We start from the raw sequence: 27,758 nt of genomic DNA, 5'->3' as shown, positions 1-27,758 counted from the left end.
GCAGCCACACCAGGGTTGTGGGGAAGACTGAGCGAGTTAGCCTGGGAACAGCACACAGAATAATGAGCATGTGGTAAAACATTCATGTTAGCAAAGAAAGTCATTCCAGACCAGGTTTGTCACAGGCAGGAGAAAGGGAACCTGAACCCTACAGCCTGGCTCTGGTCTCGTGGATTGGCCAGCTGTGGGTGGGAATGGTGGGTTTTCCAACTTTAAGGGGCTTCTCAGAGCAATGAGGGTGAAATTTGCAAGAGACCCACATTGCCCAGATGCCTCATCAGAGGGAATTGCATACCTGAGCTGGCCAGCTGGACAGGACCAGAGCTGTCAGAGGCCCCTCTCCTTTCTCACCCAGCCACCTCCTGTGCATGGAGAAGAGGCATCCAAGAGTTGCTTGGCCAGGAATAGGGAAATAGGGCACCAAGCCAGCTGCCCAGTAGAGTCCTGAAGTCATACAGGCCCACCAGCCACCCCATCACCTCTGATTCTGCAGACAGCCGGACCGCACTCTGCAGGAAGTCAGCTCTCCAGTGCCCTCAGGGAAGATCACGTTTTCCCCTCTCTTCAAAATGTGCACAATACTTTCTCTGAGCTCCAGGGGCAGGGGAATGGTATTGGCTAATTTACAGCACAAGTTAGCTTCTGGAAAGGATATTTTCTTTGAGATGGGATTCCATTTGCCAATGGCAATGGAACGTATATGAAGATTAACATCCAGCAGTAAAGCAGCGTTGAAATGAGAAAAAGAAGGGAAACTCGCACAGTGTAATACTCAGTGGAAGAAAAGCTAGACACAAAACCATATCCGCACTATTATCCCAATATGTATGTTTATTTGTTTACTTATTAGAGATAGGGTCTTACTCTGTCGTCCAGGCTGAAGTGCAATGGCATTATCATAGCTCACTGAAGCTTCAAACTCCTGGAAGTCAAGCAATCCTCTCACCTCAGCCTCCTGAGTAGCTAGGACTACAGGCATGCACTACCATGCCCAGCTAATTCTTTTATTTTTTGTAGAAATAGGATCTCACTATGTTGTCCAGGCTGGTCTCAAACTCCTAGCCTTAAACAGTCCTCCCATCTCAGCCTCCCAAATTGCTGGGATCACAGGCATGAGCCACTGTGCCTGGCTTATGTGTAATTTTTAATGATGGTGTCTAATACATATAAAATATGTGTATAGAAAGATGACTAGAAGGAAATAGATTAAAATGTGCATACAGATTCACTCAGTTTTGGATTAAGGGTGAGTGACTTGTTTGCTTCTTTATGCTCTTTTTTATTCTTTCTATAAAAGTAGAACGTGTTTAAAGAAAATCAATTTAGAGTAAGGTAAAGCCCATGCCTTAGAAGCAGGCTCTCCAGGAAACAACAGGACCCTCACAATCAAGACTTTCCCTTGGCACCTAGGCTGCCTGTGACAGGACCCGATCCCCCAGCATTCGATGTAATAGCTGAGCCTCTTCTTTCCCTACCAGGGACCGTACCACCACGGTGGTGAATGTCGAAGGGGATGCCCTGGGCGCGGGCATTCTCCACCACCTGAATCAGAAGGCAACGAAGAAAGGTGGGCAGGAATTGGCTGAGGTGAAAGTGGAAGCCATCCCCAACTGCAAGTCTGAGGAGGAGACGTCACCCCTGGTGACACACCAGAACCCCCGTGGCCCCGTGGCCAGTGCCCCAGAACTGGAATCCAAGGAGTCGGTTCTGTGAGGGGGCTGGGCTTTGGGCTGTCCCACCCTGTTCACCCAGCCGCCAGTCGTGGACACAGGGCACTGCCCTTGCCAACTTTTAATCTCCCAAGCAATGCTTTGGCTCAGTCGCTGGCCTGAGGCTTACCTCTCGGCACTGGCCTCAGGCTCCCCAGGAGGAACTGGTTACCAAGGACCAGGACACTCTGACATTTGGCTTAATCCATGTCCAGGTGCAACTGTGTGTACACCAGCGATCTGTTTGGACCCCTTGAGCTGCCAGGCTCAAGAAACCATGGACTCAAAGGGTCCTGTGGTCACGCCTTGGAAAAATGCAGATGATGTATTTCACTGTCCCTAGTCAGCTCTGTGTCAGGTGTTTCCTAAGCAAACCAAGGGGGTTTATAGTCACCTATTGCATTGCCTTGAGTTGTAGTAATTGAAAAAATACCCAAATTCTTAGCTGGACTTTGCTGAGCTGGGACTCAGGTGTTTAAAGAGTTTGTGCTATAGCTAGGTGTGGGTGGCTTCTGATCCCTGGGTTCTGGGAGACTGCAGGTGCCGTACAGTGTCAAGTTAGAAATACTCCAGGTGGGTGTTAGCACTGTGTGTGGAGGCGGGTAGGGGCAGGTGGTTTCTGGTCCACAGCCTTAGGTAAACATCTTAGATTCTGAGGTCAAAGAAAAAAGGAGAGGGAATGCAGCCTTGTCAGGGTGGATGGGGGAGCAGAGGGTTCTCTAATCAGGACAGGACGGGTTTCACACACAGTTGTCCCAGTTCTCATCCCAGCCCTAGGGCACATTTCTCCCTCCTTCCAGAGGCCTGGGCCTCTGGCAACACTGTAGCTTTAGCTCTATTCACTCTGATTTGGCAACAGGCCAGAGAGGGGCCTCCTTCCCTGGGGAAGTGTGATGCAGTCATATTCAGGACGCCTGTTGGTTTATCAATCTACTATTTGAATTCAACTGGACTCTGTAAAATGCTGCACTGCAGCAAAAACGACAGCCCCCACCCCAGAGAAAACCATGTACTAACTGGAGTGGGGCACCCCCATTCACAGATTCCCAGGTCCCCTGGCTTTGGCTGATTTCAAAATATAGATCCCTTTCTTGCCAGTACATCCACGTTTAAAATTATCAGCGAAATGGTCCACGTTTTTCCAGTTACCTGCTGATGTGGTTCTAATCTTCTAATCTAAGTAAGGGGCTTTCACAGAGGAGTTTACCAGTGAGAGGGAAGATCTGAGAACCTGCTGTCTGACTGGTTGTTGACACATATTCATGATGTAACAGGTCCTGGGGCCTCACTTTACCCCATTTGTAAGATGGGGCTAATGTCACCTGCCTCTTACCTACCTCAGAGGGATTTGGTGAGGCAAACTGTTAATCTGTGAAAATGACCATTTCACTTCTTGGCTATCAAGTGCCAACCCAGTATGCTCTTCTTTTTTTGTGTAAGGGACAGCTTTCTCTACCCAGTCCTTCTGCTGGTGAGGATAGCCTTTCTGAGCAGAGCTTTGTTCTCTATGCGCATTAGGACTTTTATCTACGCCACTTGTTCTGTGTGTAGTTAGCATCAAACGCAGCCTCTTCCTCATGTCCTTCAAGTTTTCATGAACCAGTTACCCCACCTTCCACCATGGTTCTGGGCACCTGACTTCGCCGTGTCTCCCAGACCCAGGCACTGTTTCTGCCACCCTGTAGCAGGCCATTAAAGCGCCCCAGTGTTCAGCCTCCTTCATTCCCTTGTTTTCCCTGTTGCTGTGTGTCACTTGGGCCCTACAGACGGGGGCACACGTTAATGGATGTGTATACCATTGAGATGAGAATGGGTAGATGGAACTGAGATCATCAAGCCACACCCCCTTCTTAAAACTTGGGTTGTGTGCCTGAGCAGAAGGGGTGAAGGAAAGCCGTGGGACACAGAGTTGAGCCAGCCACGGGGAAATCCCAGCTCTTTAAACCAGCTAAGCCATTCAGTCTCCTGTGAAGCCAGGAGGGACCAGGAACCATGCAGAGGAAACTGGAAACTTTTCCCCGCAGGGTAGAGCATGTTGCTGATACTCTTCTGTTTTCTTTCTTTCTTTCTTTCTTTCTTTTTTTTTTTTTTTTTTTTTTGAGACAGAGTCTTGCTCTGTCACCCAGGTTGGAGTGTAGTGGCATGGTCTCAGCTCACTGCAGCCTCTGCCTCCCGGGTTCAAGCGATTCTCCTGCCTCAGCCTCTTGAGTTGCTTGGATTATAGTCGCAGGCCACCATGCCCAGATTATTTTTGTATTTTTAGTAGAAATGGGGTTTCACCATGTTGGTCAGGCTGGTCTCGAACACATGACCTCGTGATCTGCCTGCCTCGGCCTCCCAAACTTCTGGGATTACAGGTGTGAGCTCCCGCGCCCGGCCTACTCTTCTGTTTTCAAGGGGAAACAATCACATTGTTTGATTCCAGATGGCAAATGAACACTTTTTCAGGCTTCAGTACATGTTTTTCTTCTTTCACATACACACACACACACACACACACATCTATACACACATATGTGTGTTATATGTGTGTTGTGTATACGTGTGTGTATGTATCATTTTAGCTCCAAGCCCAACAAGTTTGTGTTTGGAGAGAGGTGAACTTAACTATTAACTACAAGTTGTATGTCTTTGGTATCCTGATTTTCCCATTCCTAAAGATGAATTTCACAAAGCCATAAAACATGAAATTAGAGCTGGACTTAAGACTCATTGGCCGACCATCTGTTTCCTGGCCTGGTCCTGCAGTAAGAAGCATGGTCTTAGAAGGGTGGCCCTTCCCCTTGGAGGCAAGAAGAGAGAATGTGCTATGTGTCTTCCTGGCTTTCAGTATGGAGTTGGTAGACCAGGGGTTACCTGACTGGGGAAAATCTCACATCTCCTTGTCTGAAAACGTTTCCCTTGCTGTTCTCTTTCTAACATGTTGTCATAAATCTGTTCGGATACTGTTCATCTGACTGTTTTGTACATGTGACAATTGCCTTAAAATATAGCACAGTCCTCAGAAATGAACACAGTGTTTCCACTGGGACCTGCAGTTCCTTTGTTCCCCTCTCGTGTGTTGAAGCAGCACTTGCCCATGGAGGAGCTGTTGCTCTTCTAGGAGATGGGCTTTGTTTCCCTTGCTCCTTTCATCAGGCAAGCCCCCCTGAGGCAGGACAGCCAGGCTCAGTGGGCAGCACTGGAGCCGCTGTCGCTGATCCTTCTGTGGCCACCGGCTTGCAACTGGGAAGCCTCAAGCTACTCAGGGGCTCCCCACTCCACACCAGCAGGGCTCTTGCAAAAAGTGGGTGGTTTTGCCACCTAGCTCCGTAAAGTTATGTCTTGTCAGAACAACTAGCTCAACAGGTCTTAACTGAGCATCTACTGTAAGGCAAGCCTCAAGTGGGAACAACAGGAAGAATGCCCCAGGCCCTCAAATTACTGGGAAAGTCCCTGAAAGAGAGCAGTTGCCCGTGCCTCTACCATGGCACCACCACACCCAGCCCATGCATTTATATAATCCTGTTTTCAATGATACCACATTCCAGCACCATTAGGGAATCTAGACACCTCCTATAATAGGATTATCCTGCAAACAGAGTGGAAGCCTCTGAAGAAACAGATCCCCTCTCTGACCTGAACACGTCCAGCTCTTCATGTAATATAGGAACCAGTTTTCATTTCTGGGTAAGTCCCAAAGGATGAGGAGAGAGTTCACACCAATCAGGGGCCCGATGGGGCCTGTTGGGAATAACAATTTGGATTCTTACCCTGGAGTGTGGTTGCCTTGATTCTCTATTGTGGACGGTGTTTGGCGGTTCGATTAGTACTTGGTGAGTCAGTATTCTGATGTAACCAAATCAAAAGGAGCAATTCTATACTCTCAAACCGTCTCTTCACAGGGGATCAGAAGGAGCCTGAATGTGATGAGCCGCTTGAGCCTGCTCACAGGAACTTTAATTCGTGTCTGAATAGCACAGACCATGTAGCAGGGAGGACTGTGGGCTGTCTAGGTTCCACTCCCAGCTCTGCTGCTTGCTTGCTGCACCACCCTGGGCATGATAACCTCTCCATGCCTAGTCTCATATTTAAAATGGGGAGGCCGGTGCAGTGGCTCACACATGTAATCCCAGCACTTTGGGAGGCTGAGGTGGGAGGATTGCTTGAGGCCAGGAGTTTGAGACCAGCCTGGGCAGCAAAGCAAGACCCTGTGACTAAAAAAATTTTTTAATCAGCTGTGCATAAGAAATTAGCTGTACCCCTACAGTCCCAGCTATTCCAGAGGTTGAGGTAGGAGGATCACTTGAATCTGGGAAGTCAAAGCTGCAGCGAGCCATGATCATGCCACTGCAGTCCAGACGGGGTGACAGAGAGAGAGTCTGGTTCAAAAAAATATGAATATTTTTTTAAAAAGAAAAGAAAAGAAGAGCCTTGGCTGGGTGCAGTGGCTCACGCCTATAATCCCAGCACTTTGGGAGGCTGAGGTGGGCAGACTGCTTGAGGTCAGGAGTTCGAGATCAGCCTGGCAAACATGGTGAAACCCCATCTCCACTAAAAATACAAAAACTTAGCTGGGTGGGGTTGTGTGTGCTTGTAATCCTAGCTACTGGGGAAGCTGAGGCAGGAGAATCACTGGAATCCAGGAGGCAGAGGTTCCCCCCACCAAAAAAAGAGTCCTTTACCCAGACTTGTGTAACTGATCAAATTAAACATTGTCAGTTAAAGCATGGCCTGGATCTAGGCAACTGATTCTGTTCATACTGGCAGGACTGCCTCACCATGCAGTTCCACAGGGCAGCATTCACGTTGTATTCTGTGCGAACGGTGCTTGCAAGAGTTGTGCCATGCATAGCCTTCATGGCTATAACATGGCAGCCCTAAACTATTGGGGTGAGTTGCAGTTAGAAGGTTTGACTCACACTCAAACATAAAGCATGTTGAATCTGCCTTCCCTATAAATTTTTTCCCTTTTAATAGTAATGGGCTAATCAGTTTCAAATCAATAGAGTTGCAGTCTAGAGGAACTTCCTTAGTTTCACTAGCCATGATTTTTCCATTTGTGGTGTTCCTCTAACAAAGCATCTGTGTTTGTGACTAGGTGCTTTATGGTATCAATGAACCTTTTTTCTCTCTAGTCCTCAGAGCACCCTGGGTTGGCTGGCTGGATTGCTCACAGGCATTCCTCACCTCCAGCCAAGCCCCTCTAAGAGAACCAAGCTCCTGAGAAAAGCATGGCCCTGAGATCTTGTGAGTGGTAGCCCACTCCATTCAGTCCTTTTAGAAACACAGTACAACAATGATCAGGCCTGAAAGAGCCCAGATGCCAAAGAGTAGTGTTATAAACCCAACAGACTTATCTTACAGGGGATAAGTCAGTTTTGTAGCTTCCTTCAGGTGCAGGGAGAGGGGCCTGTGGAAGTGCTAGGAATGCCCTATTTCTTGATCTGGATGGGTGTTTGCTTTGTGATAATTCATTAAGTTATACAGTTATGTAGATGGTTAGTTTGCTTGTTTTGTGGGGATGGAGTCTTGCTCTCTCGCCCAGGCAATCTTAGTTCACTGCAACCTTCACCTCTCGGGCTCAAGCAATTCTCCCTCCTCAGCCTCCCAAGGAGCTGAGATTACAGGCTTGCTTTACCACACTCGGCTAATTTTTGTATTTTTTAGCATAGATGGGGTTTCACCATGACAGCCATGGCTGGTCTCAAACTCCTGACCTCAAGTGATCTGCCCGCCTTGGCCTCCCAGAGTGCTGGGATTACAGGCCATTTATGTTTAATAAGTGTACACTTTTACTTTTCACAAAGTGAAAAGAAAAAGCGGGTGTGGGAACAGGGTGGTGATTAGGGCCCAGGGGAAGATTCTCCGTGGTGGTCACCAGTCACTTTGGATGACCATGTCTTTTCTTGGCTGTCTTGTCGCCCAACAGAAATTCTCTCAGCTAATTGAAACTTGGTCATCTAGAACAATGGTCAGCAAACTATGGCTCACTGGCCAAGGCCAGCCCACTGCCTGTTTCTGTATGGCCCATGGGCAGTGCCCCGGAACATTAGCAGCATGAGCCACAGAGGTCAAGCTTGGGTGTCTCCTTCCACCCCTGTCAGGGCTGACTTGCCCAGGAGGCACAGGACTCGCAGGGCCTGAGGCCCACAATGCTTTTAGGGGCCCATAGAATTTCCTTTATTATTATTTTATTGAAACAAGATATCACTCTGTCGCCCAGGCTGGAGTACAGTGGCATGATCACAGCTCACTGTAGCCTCCACTTCCTGGGCTTAAGCGATTGTCCTGCCTTAGCCTCCCAAAGTGCTGGGACTACAGACGTGAGCCACTGCTTCAGCACCCAAAAAAAATTTCATTTACTTTAAATCAGAAAAATGTCCCCAGGACATTGGGATGACGCAAACAGGCGGCTTGACTCTCATGGCAGAGATGCATGGATGATTTTCCTATTATCAGTTTTTGGTCTCCAACAAAACCAGGTACTGAAACTCTAGCAAGGCTTTGGCACACCCTAGGATAACTATATACATATTCACCACCTTATGGGGCTCACCAGGGGAGCAGCCCCACTTAGCAGAACCTACCTGCACCCCCCACAACCCTACACACAGAGAAGTGGGCATAGCAGGGCCTCCTCCTCAATAAAGTGCTAGCTGAGGAGTCACTTGTCCAGGAATCCCTGATCTTTCCCATTTCCACTTCACTAAAGCACACTGAAAAGCATTAGCCTGATACATACCAGGTACCTGATATATACATATCCATGGAGGTTTAAGCAAGCAAGCAACAATCAACTGCCAAAATACTTCCCTGGACGCTCAGTCCTTCCATCAGAACCCAAATCCAATTTGTCCCTAAGAGTAAGAGTCAAGCACAAGAGGACACCCATTTTTAGTAAATCCGTGGCCTGCTGAGAACATGAGTCATTGCCACTAGGTACCCAGCACCACTTTATAAATATAGAAGATAGTATGAAGTGACAAATCAATGGAGAAGTTTAAAGATCTTTAGAGGACTGAATCATCATTATCATTCCTTATTTCTAATGTTTCATAGCATTTTCCTTCAGAGAAAATTCCCTGTGTTCCCCAGCAGGTGGCATGATGGGAGCAGGACCAGAAGACAGTGAGCCGGCTGCACTCGGGCTGACTCGGCAGTAGCCCTGTGTCCTTGGGCTGGTCACTTCCCCTTCCTGGCCTCAGTTTCCCCGTCTGTGAACTGCGGGAGTTGGACTAGACGGTCCCTGAGTTCTAAGCCTCTTCTGCTCCACCGCTGATGGAATGCAAAGGAAAATTGGAAAGGAAAACTTTCCAAGAGGAACAGCAGAACAGGAATCAGAGTCCACAGTGGCATTTTTTTGCCTGTGGTTCCCAACCTGGATGCATATTAGTTTACTCTGGGAACTCTGAAAAATTCCATGTCCAGGCCATACCTCAAAGCAAATAAACAAAATTTCTGGGGGTGGGATGCAAGCACCAGTATTTTCAAAGCTGCCCAGGGGTTTCAGCCAAGGCTGAGAACTGCCGAGTCAGCAGTACTGTGGGCAGCCTAAGAATTCTGCATTTAACAAGCTCCTGGCAAACACTTGGGCATGTGAGTGTTTGAGAATCACAGATGCAGTACCCTCAGCATCTGCGGGCACCCTGGTTCATGGTCTTTTCTGGAAAAATCCATTCTAGGTAATTCCCCAAAAGCCTCTAACTACAGTAGCCATGGATGACCTCATCTGAAGTGAAATCTTCTCTTGTCAGCCAAGGAAGTGATCTTTTCCCAGAAAAAAACTGAAATGTAGGGCCAGGTGCAGTGGCTCACACCTGTAATCCCAGCACTTTAAGAGGCTGAGGCAGGTGGATCACCTAAGGTCAGGAGTTCAAGACCAGCCTGACCAATACAGTGAAACCCCATTTCTACAAAAAACACAAAAATTAGCCAGGTGTGGTGGTAAGTGTCTGTAGTCCCAGCTACTTGGGAGGCTGACAGGAGAATTGCTTGAACCTAGGAGGTGGAGGTTGCAGTGAGCCAAGATCATGCCACTGCACTCTAGCCTGGGCAACAGGGCAAGACTCTGTCTCAAAAAAAAAAAAAAAAAAAAAAAAAAAAAAAAAAAAGTGCCTCTATTGGTGTCTTGAAATACAATGTCTCAGAAACAAAAACAAAAAGACTGCAATGCAATTCATACTCTGGTTGTTGTAATGTGGACAATTACAGAATCATTTACATTTTTCATCTTGCTGACCACCTGTGGTTCCATTAAGAATCAATAATCTTTTTTTTTTCTTTTTTTTTTTTGAGATGGAGTCTTCATCTGTTGCCCAGGCTAGAGTGCAATGGCTTGATCTTGGGGCCTCCACCTCCCAGGTTCAAGCAATTCTCTTGCCTCAGCCCCTCTAGTAGCTGGGACTACAGGCATGTGCCACCATGCCCGGCTAATTTTTGTATTTTTAGTCAAGACAGGGTTTCACCTTATTGGCCAGGCTGTTTTCAAACTCCTGACGTCATGATCCACCCACCTTAGCCTCCCAAGTACTAAGATTACAGGTGTGAGCCACTGAGTTCAGCCAAGAATCAAGAATTTTTAAAGGAGAGACAGTCTTTGAATGGGATGCTGGCCTCCAGCTACAAATACTACTTACTACAAAAATCTATGAGATTACTTATCTGAAAGCCTCAGCCAATGTCTGTGGAGAGAGGAAGAAAAGGATATTCACAAGGATAAATAAGGCAGAGTAGAAAATCTATCCACTGGTTCTCAATCTTGAAGGCTCATTAGATTCACCCAGGCAAAAAAAAAAAAAACCACCAGCACTCCACTCACAAAGATTCTGATTAGACTGGTTTGGATTTGGGCCTAAATACTGGCAGTTTCTTTTCTTTTTAAATTTTTAGAAAGGGGAAAGTGGACTGGTGGCTCACTCCTGTAATCCTAGCACTTTGGGAGGCCAAGGCAGTAGGATCACTTGAGCCCAGGAGTTCAAGACTAGCCTAGGCAATATAGTGACGCTGTTTCTACAAAAAATTTTTTAAATTAGCCAGGTATGGTAGCATGTGCCTGTGATCTCAGCTACTCGGGAGGCTGAAGTGGATGATCATTTGAACCCAGGAGGTTAAAGCTGCAGTGACTCATATTTACGCTGCTGCACTTCAGCCTAGGAAAGAGTGAGACCTTGTCTTTTAAAAAAAAAAAGCCAATACACCACTAGGGTCAGTAAGGTGGGTGGAATCCTGTGATCCTTTAAACTTCCCTGGCCTTCTCCCCACTTTCTTTTTTAGTTTAGTTTTGATTTTTTTTTTTTTTGCCATATATTGGCTTTTTAAAAAAAAAAGATCCCAGGCCGGGTACAGTGGCTCACACATGTAATCCCAGCACTTTGGGAGGCTGAGGCAGGCGGATCACCTGAGGTCAACCAGCCTGGCCAACATGGCAAAACCCCATCTCTACTAAAGATACAAAAAAAAATTATCCGGGCTTGGTGGCGGGTACCTATGATCCCAGCTATTCTGGGGGTTGAGGCAGGAGAATCGCTTGAACCCGAGAGGCAGAAGTTGCAGTGAGCTGAGATCACACCATTGCAGTCCAGCCTGGGTGACAAAGCAAGACTCAATCAATTAATCAATAAGTAAAATTTTAAAACAGCCCAGGCGATTCTATAATAACACACAACAAAGGCTACAAACCCTAGACTGGCCGCTTCACGTCCCTTTCTTAGCACAGGCACCTTCTCTTCCTGTCTAGTTAGTGCTATTTACATGAAGCATCTCCAGGTGACTTTCAATTTCCCAATATTCAAAGTTCCTGCCATCTGCCCTTTTGCACAATAAAAGTACGTATACCACACTGAGTACTGTTCTGTGTAAAGCAGATGGTACTGTTCACATCAGAAATCGTAGCACTGAAGAACAGAGTTCATGCAGATTTTTTATGACACCCATCAGCCATAGTGAGTATTCTCGCACGCTTTTGGCCAATGCAAGCTCTTGTGGCATGCCATACCGTAAGCTCTGGGTCGGTGTGCATGTCTGCTTTGTTCCTGCATTTCAAGTCATGCAAATTGACACGTTTATTTTCCCATGGTATTTGTTTGCTCATGGTGTCAGCTGTCAAAAACCAAGCAAGTGACAGTGCTAGAGGTGCCACAAAAGTGCAAAGGAAGTGTCAGGCTGGATGTCAGAATGAACACCTTGGAGAACCGGATGAGGGAACAGAGGGCAAAAATCAGCTGAACATCACGGTAAATGGAGGAAGAGGTCAAAACTGTCAACAGGAAGTAGAAGAAAGTGTAGCAAAAAACGAATTGTCACAAACTTTGAGAGATTTCGAGAAGATGTCAAAGCACATCTTCCTGCCAAGCGTGGTGGCTCATGCCTGTAATCCCAGAACTTTGGGAGGCCGAGGTGGGAGGATCACCTGAGGTCAGAAGTTTGAGACCAGCCTGACCAACATGGTGAAACCCCATTCTACTAAAAAATACAAAAATTAGCTGGGCGTGGTGGCAGGTGCCTGTAATCCCAGCTCTTTGGGAGGCTGAGGCAGGAGAATGGCTTGAACCCGGGAGGCAGAGGTTGCAGTGAACCGAGATGGTGCCATTGGACTCTAGCCTCAGGGGACAAGAGTGAGACTTTGTCTCAAAAAAAAAAAAAAAAAAGAAAAGAAAAGAAAAAGAAAAAGAAAAAGAAAAAAACCCCACATCTTCACATCTTCCTCAAGCCCATGCTGAGTGTCTCTAATTTGGTTAGAGTACTGTCTTGGTGAGTATCCCAAGTATAGACATCAAAGCAGAAAAGCATTGATAACAGGGAAGAATTAAGGAATGTATAGAATTTCTGGGAGGGATAGGGAAACAGGTGGGTGGCTAGTAGCCGGGAACAATGCAGTTAAGAGTTCTGAGTTCTATCAGACCTGGAACAAGTAAACTTAATAAACATTTACAGAACTCTTCACCCCAAATCCACAAAACATACATTCTTCTCAGTACCACATCACACCTACTCTAAAAGTGACTACATAATTGGAAGTAAATCACCCCTCAGTAATTGCATAGCATTTCCCAGGTTTAAATGAAATATTGGTTGGCTGCTTGTTTGTTATTTTCCTCCCTTATTCCTTCCTGTCTCCATTGTTAAGCACAATTATCAGCATAAAAGAGGTTTTTAATACCCATTTTTAGACTGCATTCTAGCCTGGGCAATAGAGCAAGACTCCCGTTCTCTCTCCCTCTTTCTCTTCCTATTTCTCTCTTTCATTCTTTTTTTTCTTTCTTTCTTCCAAAAAAAAATAAAATTTTTTAAAAAAGAAATGAAATGTGTTTCTCATATCTCTAACAACAACATCAAAAAAGAGTTCTGAGTTCTAGAACTTCTAACCGAAGTTCCTTGGCGGCTGCTGCCCACACCTGTGACATTAGGAACCAGGCAGTGGAACCCCCCTCAGAGCTACGCTAATCAGATCTCCCAGGAGGCTCTACCCCATGGGGCCCACGTCCACCTTCTCAGCTGCAGCTTCTGAGTTCTACACAGGTGCTCTGCTTCGCAGACCTGCAAGGAAGTCTGGAAAAGCAGTTTGTGGTTTTCAGCCTGTGTAGCTCAGGAAGGTACACCTGATACAAGTTAGCTGGGCTCTGGGTAGCCAACCTTCAGGATCTGGAACCGCTCCTGTTTACACGACTCCTCCCCCTATTCCAGACAAGGTCTGGATTCTCCTAAGTGCCTATTACATGACAAAGGCAGGCTTTGTGAATGAATGAACACTTCAAACCCTCTCGTGGTGCTCCTGCCTACCAGCCAGTGGGTCTGTTTCTCTGCTGCCACCAACTTTGTTGAGCAATATTTGTTTAACAGCTATTATTTTATTGCACTGCCTTTGTTCTTTTATTCCACTCCTCTTTCTCCTCTCTCTCTCAAATGAGTGGAAAACAGACAAATGAAAGTAATGATATTTTTGAGAAGTGTAGGTCTCATGCATTTATAAAACTGAAATGATTAAAATAACCAGTAGATCCAAAGATCTACTGCCTCCTCACCTGTGAATAACATATACAACTGCTAACACTGTGTCACTGAAGTACGTGGCTAGCGGACAAAGTGCCATTTGGAATAAACATAGTTGTCATTACCTTTCTGGGAGTGGAAACTCCTTTTTTTTTTTTTTTTTTTTTTTTTTTTTGAGATGGAGTTTCACTCTTGTTGCCCAGTTTGGAGTGCAATGGTACAATCTCAGCTCACTGCAACCTCTGCCTCCAGGGTTCAATTGATTCTCCTGCCTCAGCTTCCTGAGTAGCTGGGATTACAGGTGTCCACCACCATGCCCCGCTAATTTTTGTATTTTTAGTAGAAACGGAGTTTCACCATGTTGGCCAGGCTGGTTTCGAACTCCTAATCTCATGATCCACCTGCCTCAGCCTCCCAAAGTGTGGGGTTACAGGCGTGAGCCACCGTGCCCAGCCTGAAACCTCCCTTATAAATGTGGAAAGCTATTTTTAACCTTTGCATGTTTTTACTTGGAAGCCTTTTCCAGGCTCTGTTAATGTTTGGAATTGAGTTTCACTCTACAGAGAAAGAGAAGCAGAAGGACAGGTATGCAGGGGAGGGGTGGGGAGGGAGGACCGTAGGTCGCAGATTGGGCCTACTCCCTGCACTCACCACTTTGTCTGTGGCTTCCAGCCCCACTCCCCACTTTTCAGATTCCAACACCAGGCCAGGGGTGACAGCCCAAGAAGGTGGCATCTGCAGCCCTCAGCCCTCCATCCTTGTGGCTCACTCCTACCAGTCCTCAGCCCTCTTACCTGTCTAGGAGTGAGATGAAGGGCAGCTAGAAGCCAGAAGAAAGGTCCTCTCCTCTCCATTGCAGTGATGGGGGGTTTGGAGGAGCTTCCGGGTGAGGTTTTGGGGGTGTCTCTCCTGTGTAGAACGCCATAAGCAACAAAAGCATTTGTCCCATGTGTGGGTCCTTCCTGGGGCTAAAACGAAATCTCCTTTCATTTTCCGATATCATGTCACCTTCGACTTACAAACCTACTTTTCTGTGCCATTTCTATCTAAGACAACCGTCACTTTCAAAAGAGCCAGGGTCCTACATTACTGAGGAAACCATCACCATATCCCATGAGAAGGCTGGCCTGTTATGATTAACAAACTAGTGGACTTAGAGCTATATTTAAAGACAAAGAGAGAGAGAGGCCAGGCACGGTGACTCACGCCTGTAATCCCAACACTTTGAGGGGCAGATCACTTGAGGTCAGGAGTTTAAGACCAGCTTGGCCAACATGGCAAACCCTGTCTCTACTAAAAATACCAAAAGAAAATAAAAAAAAATTAGCCAGACATGGTGGCACATACCTGTAATCCCAGCTACTTGGGAGGCTGAGGCACAAGGATCACTTGAACCTGGGAGGTGGAGGTTGCAGTGAGCCGAGATTGTGCCACTGCACTCCAGGCTGGGTGACAGAGTAAGACTCTGTCTCAAACAAACAAAAAAAGAGAGAGAAATAGCTTGGAAATTCTCCAAATAAAAAAAGGTGTTTTAATGGAGTGAGAGTGGGAGCTTAGAGTAATTATTGGAGCTAAGGGGCCACCCTGTGGCTAAGTATCAAAAAATGAGGTCCAGAATTTCTTCCCCCAAACACATCTACAATTAATCTTTTCACTCAGAGAGGCAGAAAGGAATACCAGCCCAAAATCTGCCAAATCTCTCCTCAGAATGGCCAGTTGCCCTTTCAGGCTAGAATCTTTAGGCCAAAGTGCATGTCTGAACCGGTATCACCCAGAAACCTATTGGAAATGTAAATTTTCACCGGGCGCGGTGGCTCAAGCCTGTAATCCCAGCACTTTGGGAGGCCGAGGCGGGTGGATCACGAGGTCAAGAGATCGAGACCATCCTGGTCAACATGGTGAAACTCCGTCTCTACTAAAAATAAAAAAATTAGCTGGGCATGGTGGCGCGTGCCTGTAATCCCAGCTACTCAGGAGGCTGAGGCAGGAGAATTGCCTGAACCCTGGAGGCGGAGGTTGCCGTGAGCCGAGATCGCGCCGTTGCACTCCAGCCTGGGTAACAAGAGCAAAACTCTGTCTCAAAAAAAAAAAAAAAAAAGAAATGTAAATTTTCTGGAGGTGGGGCCCAGCCATCTGAGTCTTAACAAGCCCTACAGATAATTCTGACACCAGGTAAAGTCTGAGAACCACAAGTTTACACCAGTTGGGTAAAAGAGCATCTCCCTGAGTGGGGCTAACATATAGCTGGTACTAATTATAATTGATTATAATTATTATTATAAAAGTCATTCATTTGGTAACCATTGTATTTCATTCATTCAAGTAATATTTATTTATTTATTTATTTATCTATCTATCTATCTATCTATCTATCTATTTGACTCAGAGTTTTGCTCTGAGTCACCCATGCTGGAGTGCAATGGCACAATCTTGGCCCACTGCAACCTCTGCCTCACAGGTTCAAGCAATTCTCCTGCCTCAGCCTTCTGAGTAGCTGGGATTATAGGTGCCAGCCACCATGCCCAGCTAATTTTTGTATTTTTAGTAGAAACTGAGTTTCATCACATTGGCCAGGCTGGTCTCGAACTCCTGACCTCAGACGATCCACTGCCTCAACCTCCCAAAGTGCTGGGATTACAAACATGAGCCATCACACCCAGCCAAGAAATATTTGTGTGTTTAAAGAGCAGAAAGAAGGCCCGTGTGACAGGTAGAGTGGCTGAGGGGAGCATGCAGGAATAAGTCCTGAGAGGTAGAAAGGGGCAGAGGCCATGATGAGGATTTGTGTATCGAAAGAGACACTGGAAGATACTGAACAGAAAGAGATGTAATGAGACCATCTTCTGATAAAACAGTTTCTCCAGCTACTGGATACAGACAAGACAGTGATGGAAGCAGGAGACCAGATAAGAGGCTAATAAAAAGAGAGTTGTAACTTGGATTGGGGCATAGCAGTGGAAGTATTGAGATGGCTGGGTTCTGGATAGATTTTGAAGGTAGGGCTAACAGGATTTACAGATGGATTGGATGTGAGATGAGACCCAGAGGAACCTAGGATGACTCCAAGGCTTTCTGCTTGAGCAAAACTCTATTTACTGAGAAATAATTAACTGCCCACTAAGGATGCACTTAAGATGTATCTCACAGTTTAATTCCAGTAGTTTTTGTAACATAGGTAAAATGTTTCAGTAGAAAAGACTAGTAAAATTATGGGTCAATTTTGCTTCCACGCAATTTACCTATTTCTGTGTTTTAGTTTAAATATGTCACCTTCTTTTATTAAAATGTGCTTGTGCTTCAGTATTTCAGCAAGTAGCTTTGCATTTCATAGACAATCCCCCCCCCTTTTTTTTTTTTTTGAGATGGAGTCTTGCTCTTTCACCCAGGCTGGAGTGAAGTACCATGATCTCGGCTCACTGCAACCTCTGCCTTCGAGGTTCATGCTATTTTCCTGCCTCAGCCTCCCAAGCAGCTGGGATTATATGCGTGCACCACCATGCCTGGCTAGTTTTTACATTTTTAGTAGCGATGGTGTTTGTCATGTTGGCCAGGCTGGTCTCAAACTCCTGACCTCAGGTGATTCACTCACCTAGGCCTCCCAAAGTGCAGGGATTACAGGCATGAGCCATCATGGCTAGCCTTGACAATACTTTTATATCCTGGTATATTATAATGAAGGTAGGGGTTGTACTTAAGGGATACTGTTTTTTTAAGTTGATATATAATAGTTGTACATATTTTGGGGGTATGTATTCTTCATTATAGAAGAAGTAATCAATGTGAAAAAATCACCAGCATTCCTATACACCAATAACAGACTTAAAGAGAGCCAAATCAAGAACAAACTGCCATTCACAGTTGCTACAAAGAGAATAAAATACCTAGGAATACAACTGACAAAGGATGTAAAGGACCTCTTCAAGGAGAACTACAAGCCACTGCTCAACAAATAAGTGAGGACACAAACAGATGGAGAAACATTCCATGCTCATGGTTAGGAAGAATCAATATCATGAAAATGGCCATACTGCCCAAAGTAATTTATAGATTCAACGCTATCCCCATCAAGCTACTAATGACCTTCTTCACAGAACTGAAAAAAAAACACCTTAAACTTCATATGGAACCAAGAGAGCCCACACAACCAAGTCAATTCTAAGCAAATAAAACAAAGCTGGAGGCATCATGCCACCTGACTTCAAACTATACTACAAGGCTACAGTAATCAAAACAGCATGGTACTGGTACCAAAACAGAGATATAGACCAATGAAACAGAACAGAGGCCTCAGAGGCAACGCCACACAGCTACAACCATCTGATCTTTGACAAACCTCACAAAAACAAGCAATGGGGAAAGGATTCCCTGTTTAATAAATGGTGTTGGGAAAACTGGCTAGCCATGTGCAGAAAGCAGAAACTGGACCCCTTCCTGACATCTTACACTAAAATTAACTCCAGATGGATTAAAGACTTAAACATAAGACCTAACACCATAAAAACCCTAGAAGAAAACCTAGGCAAAACCATTCAGGACATAGGCATAGGCAAAGACTTCATGACTAAAACACCAAAAGCATTGGCAACAAAAGCCAAAATAGACAAATGGGACCTAATCAAACTCCAGAGCTTCTTCAGAGCAAAAGAAACAGTTATTAGAGTGAACTAGCAACCAACCGAATGGGAAAAAATTTTTGCAATCTACCCATCTGACAATGGACTTATATCGAAAATCTACAAAGAACTAAAACAGATTTACCAGAAAAAAATAAACCCATTCAAAAGCAAGCAAAGGCTATGAACAGACACTTTTCAAAATAAGACATATACCAGGCCAACAAACATATGAAAAAATGCTCATCATCACTGGTCATTAGAGAAATACAAATCAAAACCACATTGAGATACCATCTCACGCCAGTTAGAATGATGATCATTAAAAAATCTGGAGACAACAGATGCTGGAGAGGATGTGGAGAAATAGGAACAGTTTTACACTGTTGGTGGGAGTGTAAAGCAGTTCAGCCATTGTGGAAGACAGTGTGGTGATTCCTCAAGGACTCAGAAATAGAAATCCCATTTGACTCAGCAATCCCATTACTGGGCATATATCCAAAGGATTATAAATCATTCTATTTTAAGGACACATGCACACATATGTTCATTGCAGCACTGTTTACAATAGCAAAGACTTGGAAACCCAAATGCCCATCAATGACAGACTGGACAAGGAAAATGTGGCACATATACACCATGGAATACTATGCAGCCATAAAAAACGATGAGTTCATGTCCTTTGTAGGGACATGGATGAACCTGGAAACCATCATTCTCAGCAAACTGACACAAGAACAGAAAATCAAACACCACATGTTTTCACTCATAGGTGGGTGTTGAACAATGAGATCACATGGACACAGGGAGGGGAACATCACACACTGTGGTCTATGGGGGCATTTAGGGGAGGGGCAGTGGGGGCTAGGGAGTTGGGGAAGGATAACATGGGGAGAAATGCCAGATATAGGTGATAGGGGGAGGGAGGCAGCAAACCACATTGCCATGTGTGTACCTATGCAACAATCCTGCATGTTCTTCACATGTACCCCAGAACCTAAAGTGCAATTATATATATATATATATATATATATATATATATATATATATATAAAAGAAGTAGAAGTAGGTCTTCTTTGTCAATTTGCTACTTTTATTCTTCCTGTGGTACAAATTAGCAGCAATTATGTGTGCCTGAAAACACACACTTTTCCATATAATAGAGCCATACTCCCTGCTTAATTCAGCAGCCAAGATCCCTGACAACCTCAGCCATTTGGAACACAGGTATGAATTCCCAAACTGCACTCAGGAGCTTAAGGGATGTGTCTAAAATTAAGGTTAATGAGTTAACAAGCTTAATTATTTTGTTTCTTCTGGAAAACGTCCAGTCTTCCCAGGTTTAATCCAATTGAAGAAATGGTTATTGAGTGCCTGCTTGCACAGGGCACCCTGTCAGGCTGTGAGAGGGTGTACTGGGGAAGCTGAGAACAGATCACAATTCCGTGGGAAGGGAGGAAACAGACATGCTGACCGCAGCAAGAAGGGAGGAAACAGAATGATTGCCAGCTAGAAAATAATAAAAGCCTCTGAGCTCTCAAATTAGCACTAATCACACCAAAAAATTAAATAGCTTCCAAGGCTGGAGTACAGCCACGACGGTGCCTGAGGTTTCATAATAATGACTGAGTCCTAAAATTAAAAGAACAGAAAAAGTTCAGTTGTTACTAACCCAATTTCCTGTGGCAGAGAATGATATAAGACGTTTTAGAAAAAAGTCTAATCAAAACAATTAGCATTTAACTTCAAGGGGTCATTTTAAATTGTCTGAATAATTAATCGAATCCAGACTTGGATTCACTTGAGGTTGGGAGCTCGAGACAAGCCTGGCCAACATGAAGAAACCCCATCTCTACTAAAAATACAAAATTAGTTGGGCATGGTGGCACATGCCTGTAATCCCAGCTACTGAGGAGGCTGAGGCAGGAGAATCACTTGAACCCAGGAGGTGGAGGTTGCAGTGCATGGAGATTTTGCCACTGCGCTCCAGCCTGGGTGACAGAGCAAGACTCCATCTCAAAAAAAAAAAAAAAAGACTTCTTCATGGGCAGTGATATGCTCTAGCAGAAGGCTCCTCGTGTCTGGTTGTCTCTTTTTTGTGGTAACAATTCATACTTGATAGCTAGATCTTTTGCTATATTAAAAATTGTCAAATGATGAGACTAATTCCATAGTTCCTCATACAGCAAGTTCCTTAAACTTAAATAGGAAACACTCTTCATCTTCTATTTTATTACCCAGTGGTACAGTTCAGACAGAAGAACAAGATAAATGCTTGCATTTTTTATTTACCAGTATTCAACATAATGAGTTTATTTTCTAGCATCCTCCAATGGAAATAACATGTTTCTCTTTAGCAATATTATTAACTCATAACTTTAAATATATTTGATGTGTTTTAATCCCTTGCAGTTTTTATCTATGTTGATGTTGAAATCACTGCATCTTTGGCCAGTCAGGTCGGCTCCCGAATCCTTTCAGCATGACCTCACTTTTCTTTGAAAGTTTCCAAACGCTCTGGTATGACAAGTTCTTCCAGGTTCATTTCAGATGTTTCCTGCCCAAGACTTGGAAGCCCTTTCCCACTAAAAAGGAACCAGGACTATTTGGAGAAATCACTGGGTCCAAGGATTTCTCCAAGTGATTTCTGGGTCCAAGTGATTTCTCATGACCACCACAGTCTAGAGGCGAGGGGAGCTCATTACTAATAGGATTGGTCATTGTTTCTAGGTCTTTTCTACAGAGCCAGGAAATACATTCTGAATTCATACTGATGGTTCCTATTCAAAATCAGGACAACTGCAGTTTTGTTACAAGTGTTAAAAAAAAACCAAAAGTTAATACTACTACTAATAAAATCAAGATAATAGCGTTTTTACTTAACCTCTTCTGTCTTATATCTACGTGCCCTTTCTCACACACTGAGAATTCTGGTATTCATTGACTCTGAGAATGACAGAATTATAAGGTCATCTATTGTACTGCTTTATCGTACCACAATAAATACTCAACAATCACAGAGTAACAATGCTGCTGGCGAAAGTATGATTGCTGTAAGCAGCTTGATACATCATTATTTAACGTTTTAAAATACATATGCGTGTTCCTATCTTTTACAAATATAGTTGCATATTCTATATACTTTTTTCTACCTTGTTTTCTGTTTGTTTGAGACAAGGTCTCACTGTGTTGTGCAGGCTGGAGTACAATGATATGATCACGATTCACTGTGTCCTCAACCTCCTAAGCTCAAGGGATCCTTTCACCTTAGCCTCCCGAGTAGCTGGGACCACAGGTGCTTGCCACCATGTCTGGCTAATTTTTTGATATTTTGTAGAGATGGGGGTTTGTTTCCCAGGCTGGTCTCAAACTCCCGGACTCAAGCGATCTTCACCTCAGCCTCCCAAAGTGCTGGGATGACAGGGGTGAACCACCACGTCCAGCCCTACGTTGCTTTCTTCACTTCATGATATATCTTGAAGATCACTTCTTGGTAGTATTTAGAGATAGTCTTCATTCTGACAGCTGCCAACTGTGACTGAGGGCTTGGTTTACCATGTGCCAGGTACTGTACTAAGATGTTGTATTAGGCCATTCTTGAATTGTTATAAATACCTGAGAGGCTGGGTAATTTATAAAGAAAAGAAGTTTAATGGGCTTACAGTACTGCAGGCTGTACAGGAAGCATGGCCCCAGTATCTGCTCTGGAGAGGCCTCAGGAAGATTTTACTCATGGTGGAAGGCGAAGCAGGAGCAGGCACTTCAAATGATGAAAGTAGAAGTGAGGTGGGTGGGGTGGGGAGAGGTGCCACACACTTTTAAATGACCTGATCTTGCAAGGGCTCACTATGAAGAAGACAGCACCAAGCCATGAGGGATCCACCCCCATGATCCAAACACCTCCCACCAGGCCCCACCTCCAACATGGGGGATTACATTTCAACATGAGCTTTGAGGAAAGACAAATATCCAAGCTATATCAGTGGTTTATACAGATTATCCCATTTAATCCTCAGAACGATCCTGTGAGGTTGGTACTGTTATAATTGCCATTTTATAAATGAAATTTGAGTTTCACTTGAAACTCAACGTGTAACTCAATTTCATTTGAAACATGAGAAATTGAAAGTTAAGTAATTTGTCCAAGGTCATCAAGCTGAGAATCAGTAAATAACCTTTTTCTTTCTTTTTTTTTTTTTTTTTTTTTTGAGACAGTCTCGCTCTGTCACCCAGGCTGAAGTGCAGTGGCACAATCTCGGCTCACTGCAACCTCTGCCTCCTGGGTTCAAGTGATTCTCCTGCCTTAACCTCCTAACTAGCTGGGATTACAGTCACCCACCACCACACTCGGCTAATTTTTTGTACTTTTAGTAGAGATGGGGTTTCACTATGTTGGCCAGACTGGTCTCAAACTGCTGACCTCAAGTGATCCGCTAGCCTTGGCCTCCTGAAGTGCTGGGATTACAGGCATGAGCCATTGCTTCCAACCCCGTGAATAATCTTTTAAAATAGAGGGAGGAAGTGATAAATTTTATGTATTCATTATTCATATATATCTATATATCTAGTTAGCATAGAAGCAGAGAAATAATTTACACCAGTAAATTAGCAGATATCAGTATCCTAGAATACTCACATCCCTGTCTGGTTCACAAGCAAGGGTTTGTGGAGAAGTTTCCTGGGATGCAGAAGGCTTATCAAGTAGGCAAAAAACTTAAATACACACAAATTAACCTTGAAAACCTTTTTTTTTTTTTTTTTTGAGAAGGAGCCTCTCTTTGTTGCTGAGGCTGGAGTGCAGTGGCGTGATATCTACTCACTGCCACCTCCCGGGTTCAAGTGATTCTCCTGCTTCAGCCTCCTGAGTACCTGGGACTACAGGCAGGTGCCACCACACCCAGTTAATTTTTGTATTTTTAGTAGAGATGGGGTTTCACCATGTTGGCCAGGCTGGTCTCCCAACTCCTAACCTCAAGTGATGGTAGAATGTTGGAATTACAGGTGAGAGCCACCACAGCCGGACTTGAAAACCATTTTTAAAAGCTATCTAATATGTAGGGGTGAAGCTGTATAGATTAACAATATAAATGATGAGATAACTTGGAATAAATGAGAAATCAAAGCAGGCATATCACAAAACTCATTTTGGGATTGTAAATTCGTTGGCACAGAACCACACTCCATCTCTGTCCATTTGTTGCTGTTCTTTTTTTAAAATTATTACTTCTATGGTTTTTTATAGCAGCATCTCTTTCTGCCTGCCATCCACTGCAGCTGGCTCCTACGCCGGGGTGGGTGGAACAGGTTCTAGAGAAAGGGAAATGGCTGGAGGCTGGGATGGCATCCCAGAAGGCATCTACCACAGGCCTTACAATTTTTTGGATTCTAGTTACCCACATGCTTCTTTTCTCCTTTCTTGTAGGCCACTAGCAAGTTTAGGCAGGCCCTAGAACAGCCATCCCTATGTGCTCTCCCAACCTCAGCCTAGCTAATGAACCAGGTAAGCATCTGACTCAAAGGAAGCCAAGGAGACTCCTGTTGGAATTTGCCTTTGGACCCAGAGATGCTGGGTGGCCTCTGGCAACTGACCTCCGGATTGCCATTCCTCCCCCATCACCACAACTCAGTAATCAAACCAGCAACTGAGGAGTTGGTCTGCACTCTTCTCCCTTACCTCCCTCCCACCCGTCCCAGCCGCTAGGCATCATGCTGAGTCTACAGCTTGATTTGTTTAGTTCTCTCCATCTCCACAGCTGGCATGCCCTCTAGGTCCCTGCCATCTGTCACCTAGACAACACAGCATCTTCCAAATGAGTGCCCCTATTTCCAATGTGATCTTAAAACAGAAATCAGATTAAGTTTCACCCCTGCTGAATATCCTTCAGGGGCACCTCTCTGCACCCAGTTGGAACCCCAAAACTGGTCCAGGAAGCCCTGCCTGCCTCTCCTGCCTCATCCTGGTGGCTCTACCCTTTGCCCACCTCGCTTCAGCCACAGTGGCCTCATATAAGTGCCTCCACACCTGGTATCTATTCATTCTCTAGCCAGTGCACTTCAGAATGCCTGGAATTCAATGGGGTTCAGTGGCTCTCTCCTAATCCCAGCACTTTGGGAGGCCGAGGCAAGTGGATCACTTGAGGTCAGAAGTTCAAGACCAGCCTGGCCAACATGGTGAACCCCCATCTCTACCAAAAATACAAAAATTAGCTGGGCCTAGTGGTGCATGCCTGTACTCCTATCCACTCTGGAGGCTGAGGTAGAATTGCTTGAACCCAGAGGCAGAGGTTGCAGGAAGCCAAGATTGTGCCACTGCACTCCAGCCTGGGCCACAGAACGAGATTCTATCTCAAAAAAAAAAAAAAAAAAAAAAAAAAAAAAAGAGCCTGGAATTCCAGTCCTTTCCCATCACTTACTGGCTCTTTCTCATCTTTCCAGCCTTAGCTTAAATGCCGCTTCCTCAGGGGAGCACTCCCTGGTCACATTATCTGAAATAGGTCATCCATGTTTTTCTTCCCTCAGCACTTCGTTTCCTTCTTAGTACTTAATGTAATAGCTCATTATTCTTTTATTGAGATGGGGGTCTCACTCTACTGCCCAGGCTGGAGTGTGTGGCACGATCTTGGCTCACTGCAACCTCATTCTCCCAGGTCCAAGTGATTCTCCTGCCTCAGCTCCTGAGTAGCTGGAATTACAGGTGCACACCATCACACCCAGCTCATTTTTTATATTTTTTAGTAGAGATAGGGTTTCACCATGTTGGCCAAGGTGGTCTCGAACTCCTGACCTCATGATCCACCCGCCTTGGCTTCCCAAAATGCTGGCATCACAGGTGTGATCCACCATGCCTGGCCTAGATCATTATTCTTTGTGTATTTAATTTTCTCCCCACAGTCGTGTAAAAAAAAAAAAAAATTAAATAATTGTTGCTGGGCGCAGTGGCTCATGCCTGTAATCCCAGCATTTTGGGATGCCGAGGCAGGTGGATCACAAAGTCAAGAAATTGAGACCATCCTGGCCAACGTGGTGAAACCCTGTCTCTATTAAAAATACAAAAATTAGCTGGGCATAGTGGTGCGCGCCTGTAGTCCCAGCTACTCAGGAGGCTGAGGCAGAAGAATTGCTTGAACCCGGGAGGCAGAGGTTGCAGTGAGCCAAGATTGCACCACTGCACTCCAGCCTGGTGACAGAGCAAGACTCCGTCTCAAATAATAATAATAATAGTTTCCCCAACTACACTATAATCTCCAGGAGGGCAGAAACCACACCTATCTTGTTGGCCATCGTGTTGTATCTTGTTGGGGGAATAGGACAAGCTTCAAAGAAGGACATACTTGAGAAGAGTGTGCCAAATTTTCTCCTTCCAGTTAGCACTGCTGCGTCTTGATTCTATTCTGTGGGAACCACCCTTTCCTATTTCAGTTATGGGGTTTGGCTTGAAATGACCCACCCTTGTCACCAAGAATTAGTTTAGACAGATTGCAGACGCCAGAAAGAATCAAGATGTTTGCTGGGACCAGGCCCAGGGGCTCATGCCTGTAATCCCAGCCCTTTGGGAGGCCAAGGCAGGCAGATAATCTGAGGTCAGGACTGGCCTGGCTAACATGGTGAAACCCCATCTCTACTAATAATACAAAAAATTAGCTGTGTGTGGTGGTGAGTGCCTGTAATTCCAGCTACTCGGAAGGCTGAGGCAGAAGAATCGCTTGAACCCGGAGGGAGAGGTTGCAAACAGCTTAGATTGTGCCACTGCACTTCAGCCGGGATGACAGAGCAAGACTCCATCTCAAAATAAATAAGTAAAAATAAAAAAGAAATAAACAGATCTTTGCTGGGCAAGAAGCTTACTCTTTCCTGTTAAAATGGCCAAAAGAGAATTTCTTTCTCCAGCCTTTCTCCCGCTGGGCAGTGTAGTGTGAAGATGGGTGACTCGGGATTGCTATAACAGTCAAGGTCCCAGCAGGAAGCAGATGGCACACTCAAACTGGACCATCTGAGGAGTAATCAGTAAGTGGACCGTTGATGGTGCACACCTGTAATTCCAGCTACTCAGGAGGCTCAAGCAGGATGAGCTCTTGAACCCAGGAGTTTGTGGCTGCAGTGAGCTATGATCATGTCACTGCACTCCAGCTTGTGTGACAGAGTGAGACCGTATCTCTATTTTTTAAAACATGGACTGTTTGCAAAAGTGTGAGCATGTGTAGGGAAAACTTAAGGAATAATGAAGTGTCTTGGGGCTATTATCACCCTAGGCCTACAGAGGGTAATTGCTGGAATGCAGAGCTAGAGAGAGATATGGAGACTGTCATCTCACAGGCGAGGGATGAAGGCAGTCTGTGCTGTGCCCCATGGAGGACAGAGATCTAATCAATACCCCATGGAGGTCACGCTGGTGCTAAATGCAAGTGGAAGACAGAAGGCAAGGAAGCCCCAGGAATGTAAGCCAGGTCATCCTCCAAGGGCACTGGGCAGGGTGGAGAATAGAGACGTGAAGAGGCAAAAGAAGGTATGAGGCACACCTACCTGCTAGGGAAGGACCGAAGGAGCCACCGTGGGGGACAGGTGGGGGTCTGAACATAAGCTGACCCAGCAAAAAGCAGAGGAGAAAAATGGAGTAAAACCAGGTCACCTGTGGTGCTGAACAGGCCGCTGAACACGTATCACCTGAAGCTAACTAGATACCTCGGCATTTCTCAGTATAGGAGCCAATCGATTCGAACCTTCACAGATGTAACAAGTTATTCAGGTACGACTGAGGTTTCAACAAGCCAAAGTGGAGAAAGAACCTTCTAGAAACAGGGAATAAAATAAGCCAAAGCCGAGGGAAATGAGGGGCATGTTTGGGGATCCGGCAGTAGGCAGTTGACTCGAGCCTATGGTCAAGTAGAAAAGTATCAGGAGAAGATTCTAGAAAGGTAAGTTGGGTCTCAGACTGGAAGTCCTAGAACTGCCAGGTCAAGGAGTTGGGAGTTCATGCAACTGGCAATGGAGATTCACCAAAAGGTGAACTGTTGTGCTTGTAATTATTTTCTTTATGGTTTATTTGGGGTCTTGGGAGTGTGTGGTGGCTAGTGTGTGTAATTGTGACTACGTTTATATCATGAAAAGTCAGTCACCAAAAGGCAGGAGAAGAGGCTAGATGGGGTTCACCCGCAGAACTGGATGGAGGGCTCTGCCGCTGCCCGCGGAATCTGCTCCAGGATCCTGCGAGTCCCTCTCCTACCCAGGGTAAGCCATTTCCACTTACTACGGACTCCACCTGGTGGTCATGCTCGAGAACTGCACCACTGCCTCCGCGGTCCTACCCACCAGGGCAGCAGAATCACCACCCTCTCCTTGTTCCTCTCATACTTTTAGGTCTCTTAAAAAAAATAAAAGCATCAGTGTGCAGAAAGAAGTATAAAGGAAAAATTATTTAAAAATTAAAAAATAGGCCGGGCGCGGTGGCTCAAGCCTGTAATCCCAGCAC

At 45.2% G+C, this 27,758-nt stretch overlaps 1 protein-coding gene across 2 annotated transcripts in view; it reads left to right on the top strand.

Annotated features, from left to right (window-relative positions):
- The window catches only part of SLC1A4 (solute carrier family 1 member 4), a 34,234-nt gene extending 29,511 nt beyond the window's left edge, over positions 1-4,723 (top strand). The window contains exons 8-9 of one of the 2 annotated variants that reach the window (XM_074399061.1): positions 1,479-1,631; positions 1,946-4,723. In XM_074399061.1, the coding sequence (XP_074255162.1) occupies positions 1,479-1,631; positions 1,946-2,033 (241 nt within the window). In that variant the 3' untranslated portion in view covers positions 2,034-4,723. Of the gene's footprint in view, positions 1-1,478; positions 1,917-1,945 lie in introns of those variants that run through there. The other variant, XM_003922690.4, reaches the window with a different exon arrangement.
- The last annotated feature ends 23,035 nt before the right edge of the window (positions 4,724-27,758 follow it).

The sequence above is a fragment of the Saimiri boliviensis genome, chromosome 1 (assembly GCF_048565385.1).
Source record: "Saimiri boliviensis isolate mSaiBol1 chromosome 1, mSaiBol1.pri, whole genome shotgun sequence".
NCBI lineage: Eukaryota > Metazoa > Chordata > Mammalia > Primates > Cebidae > Saimiri > Saimiri boliviensis.
This window is presented reverse-complemented; position numbering and strand designations above follow the sequence as displayed.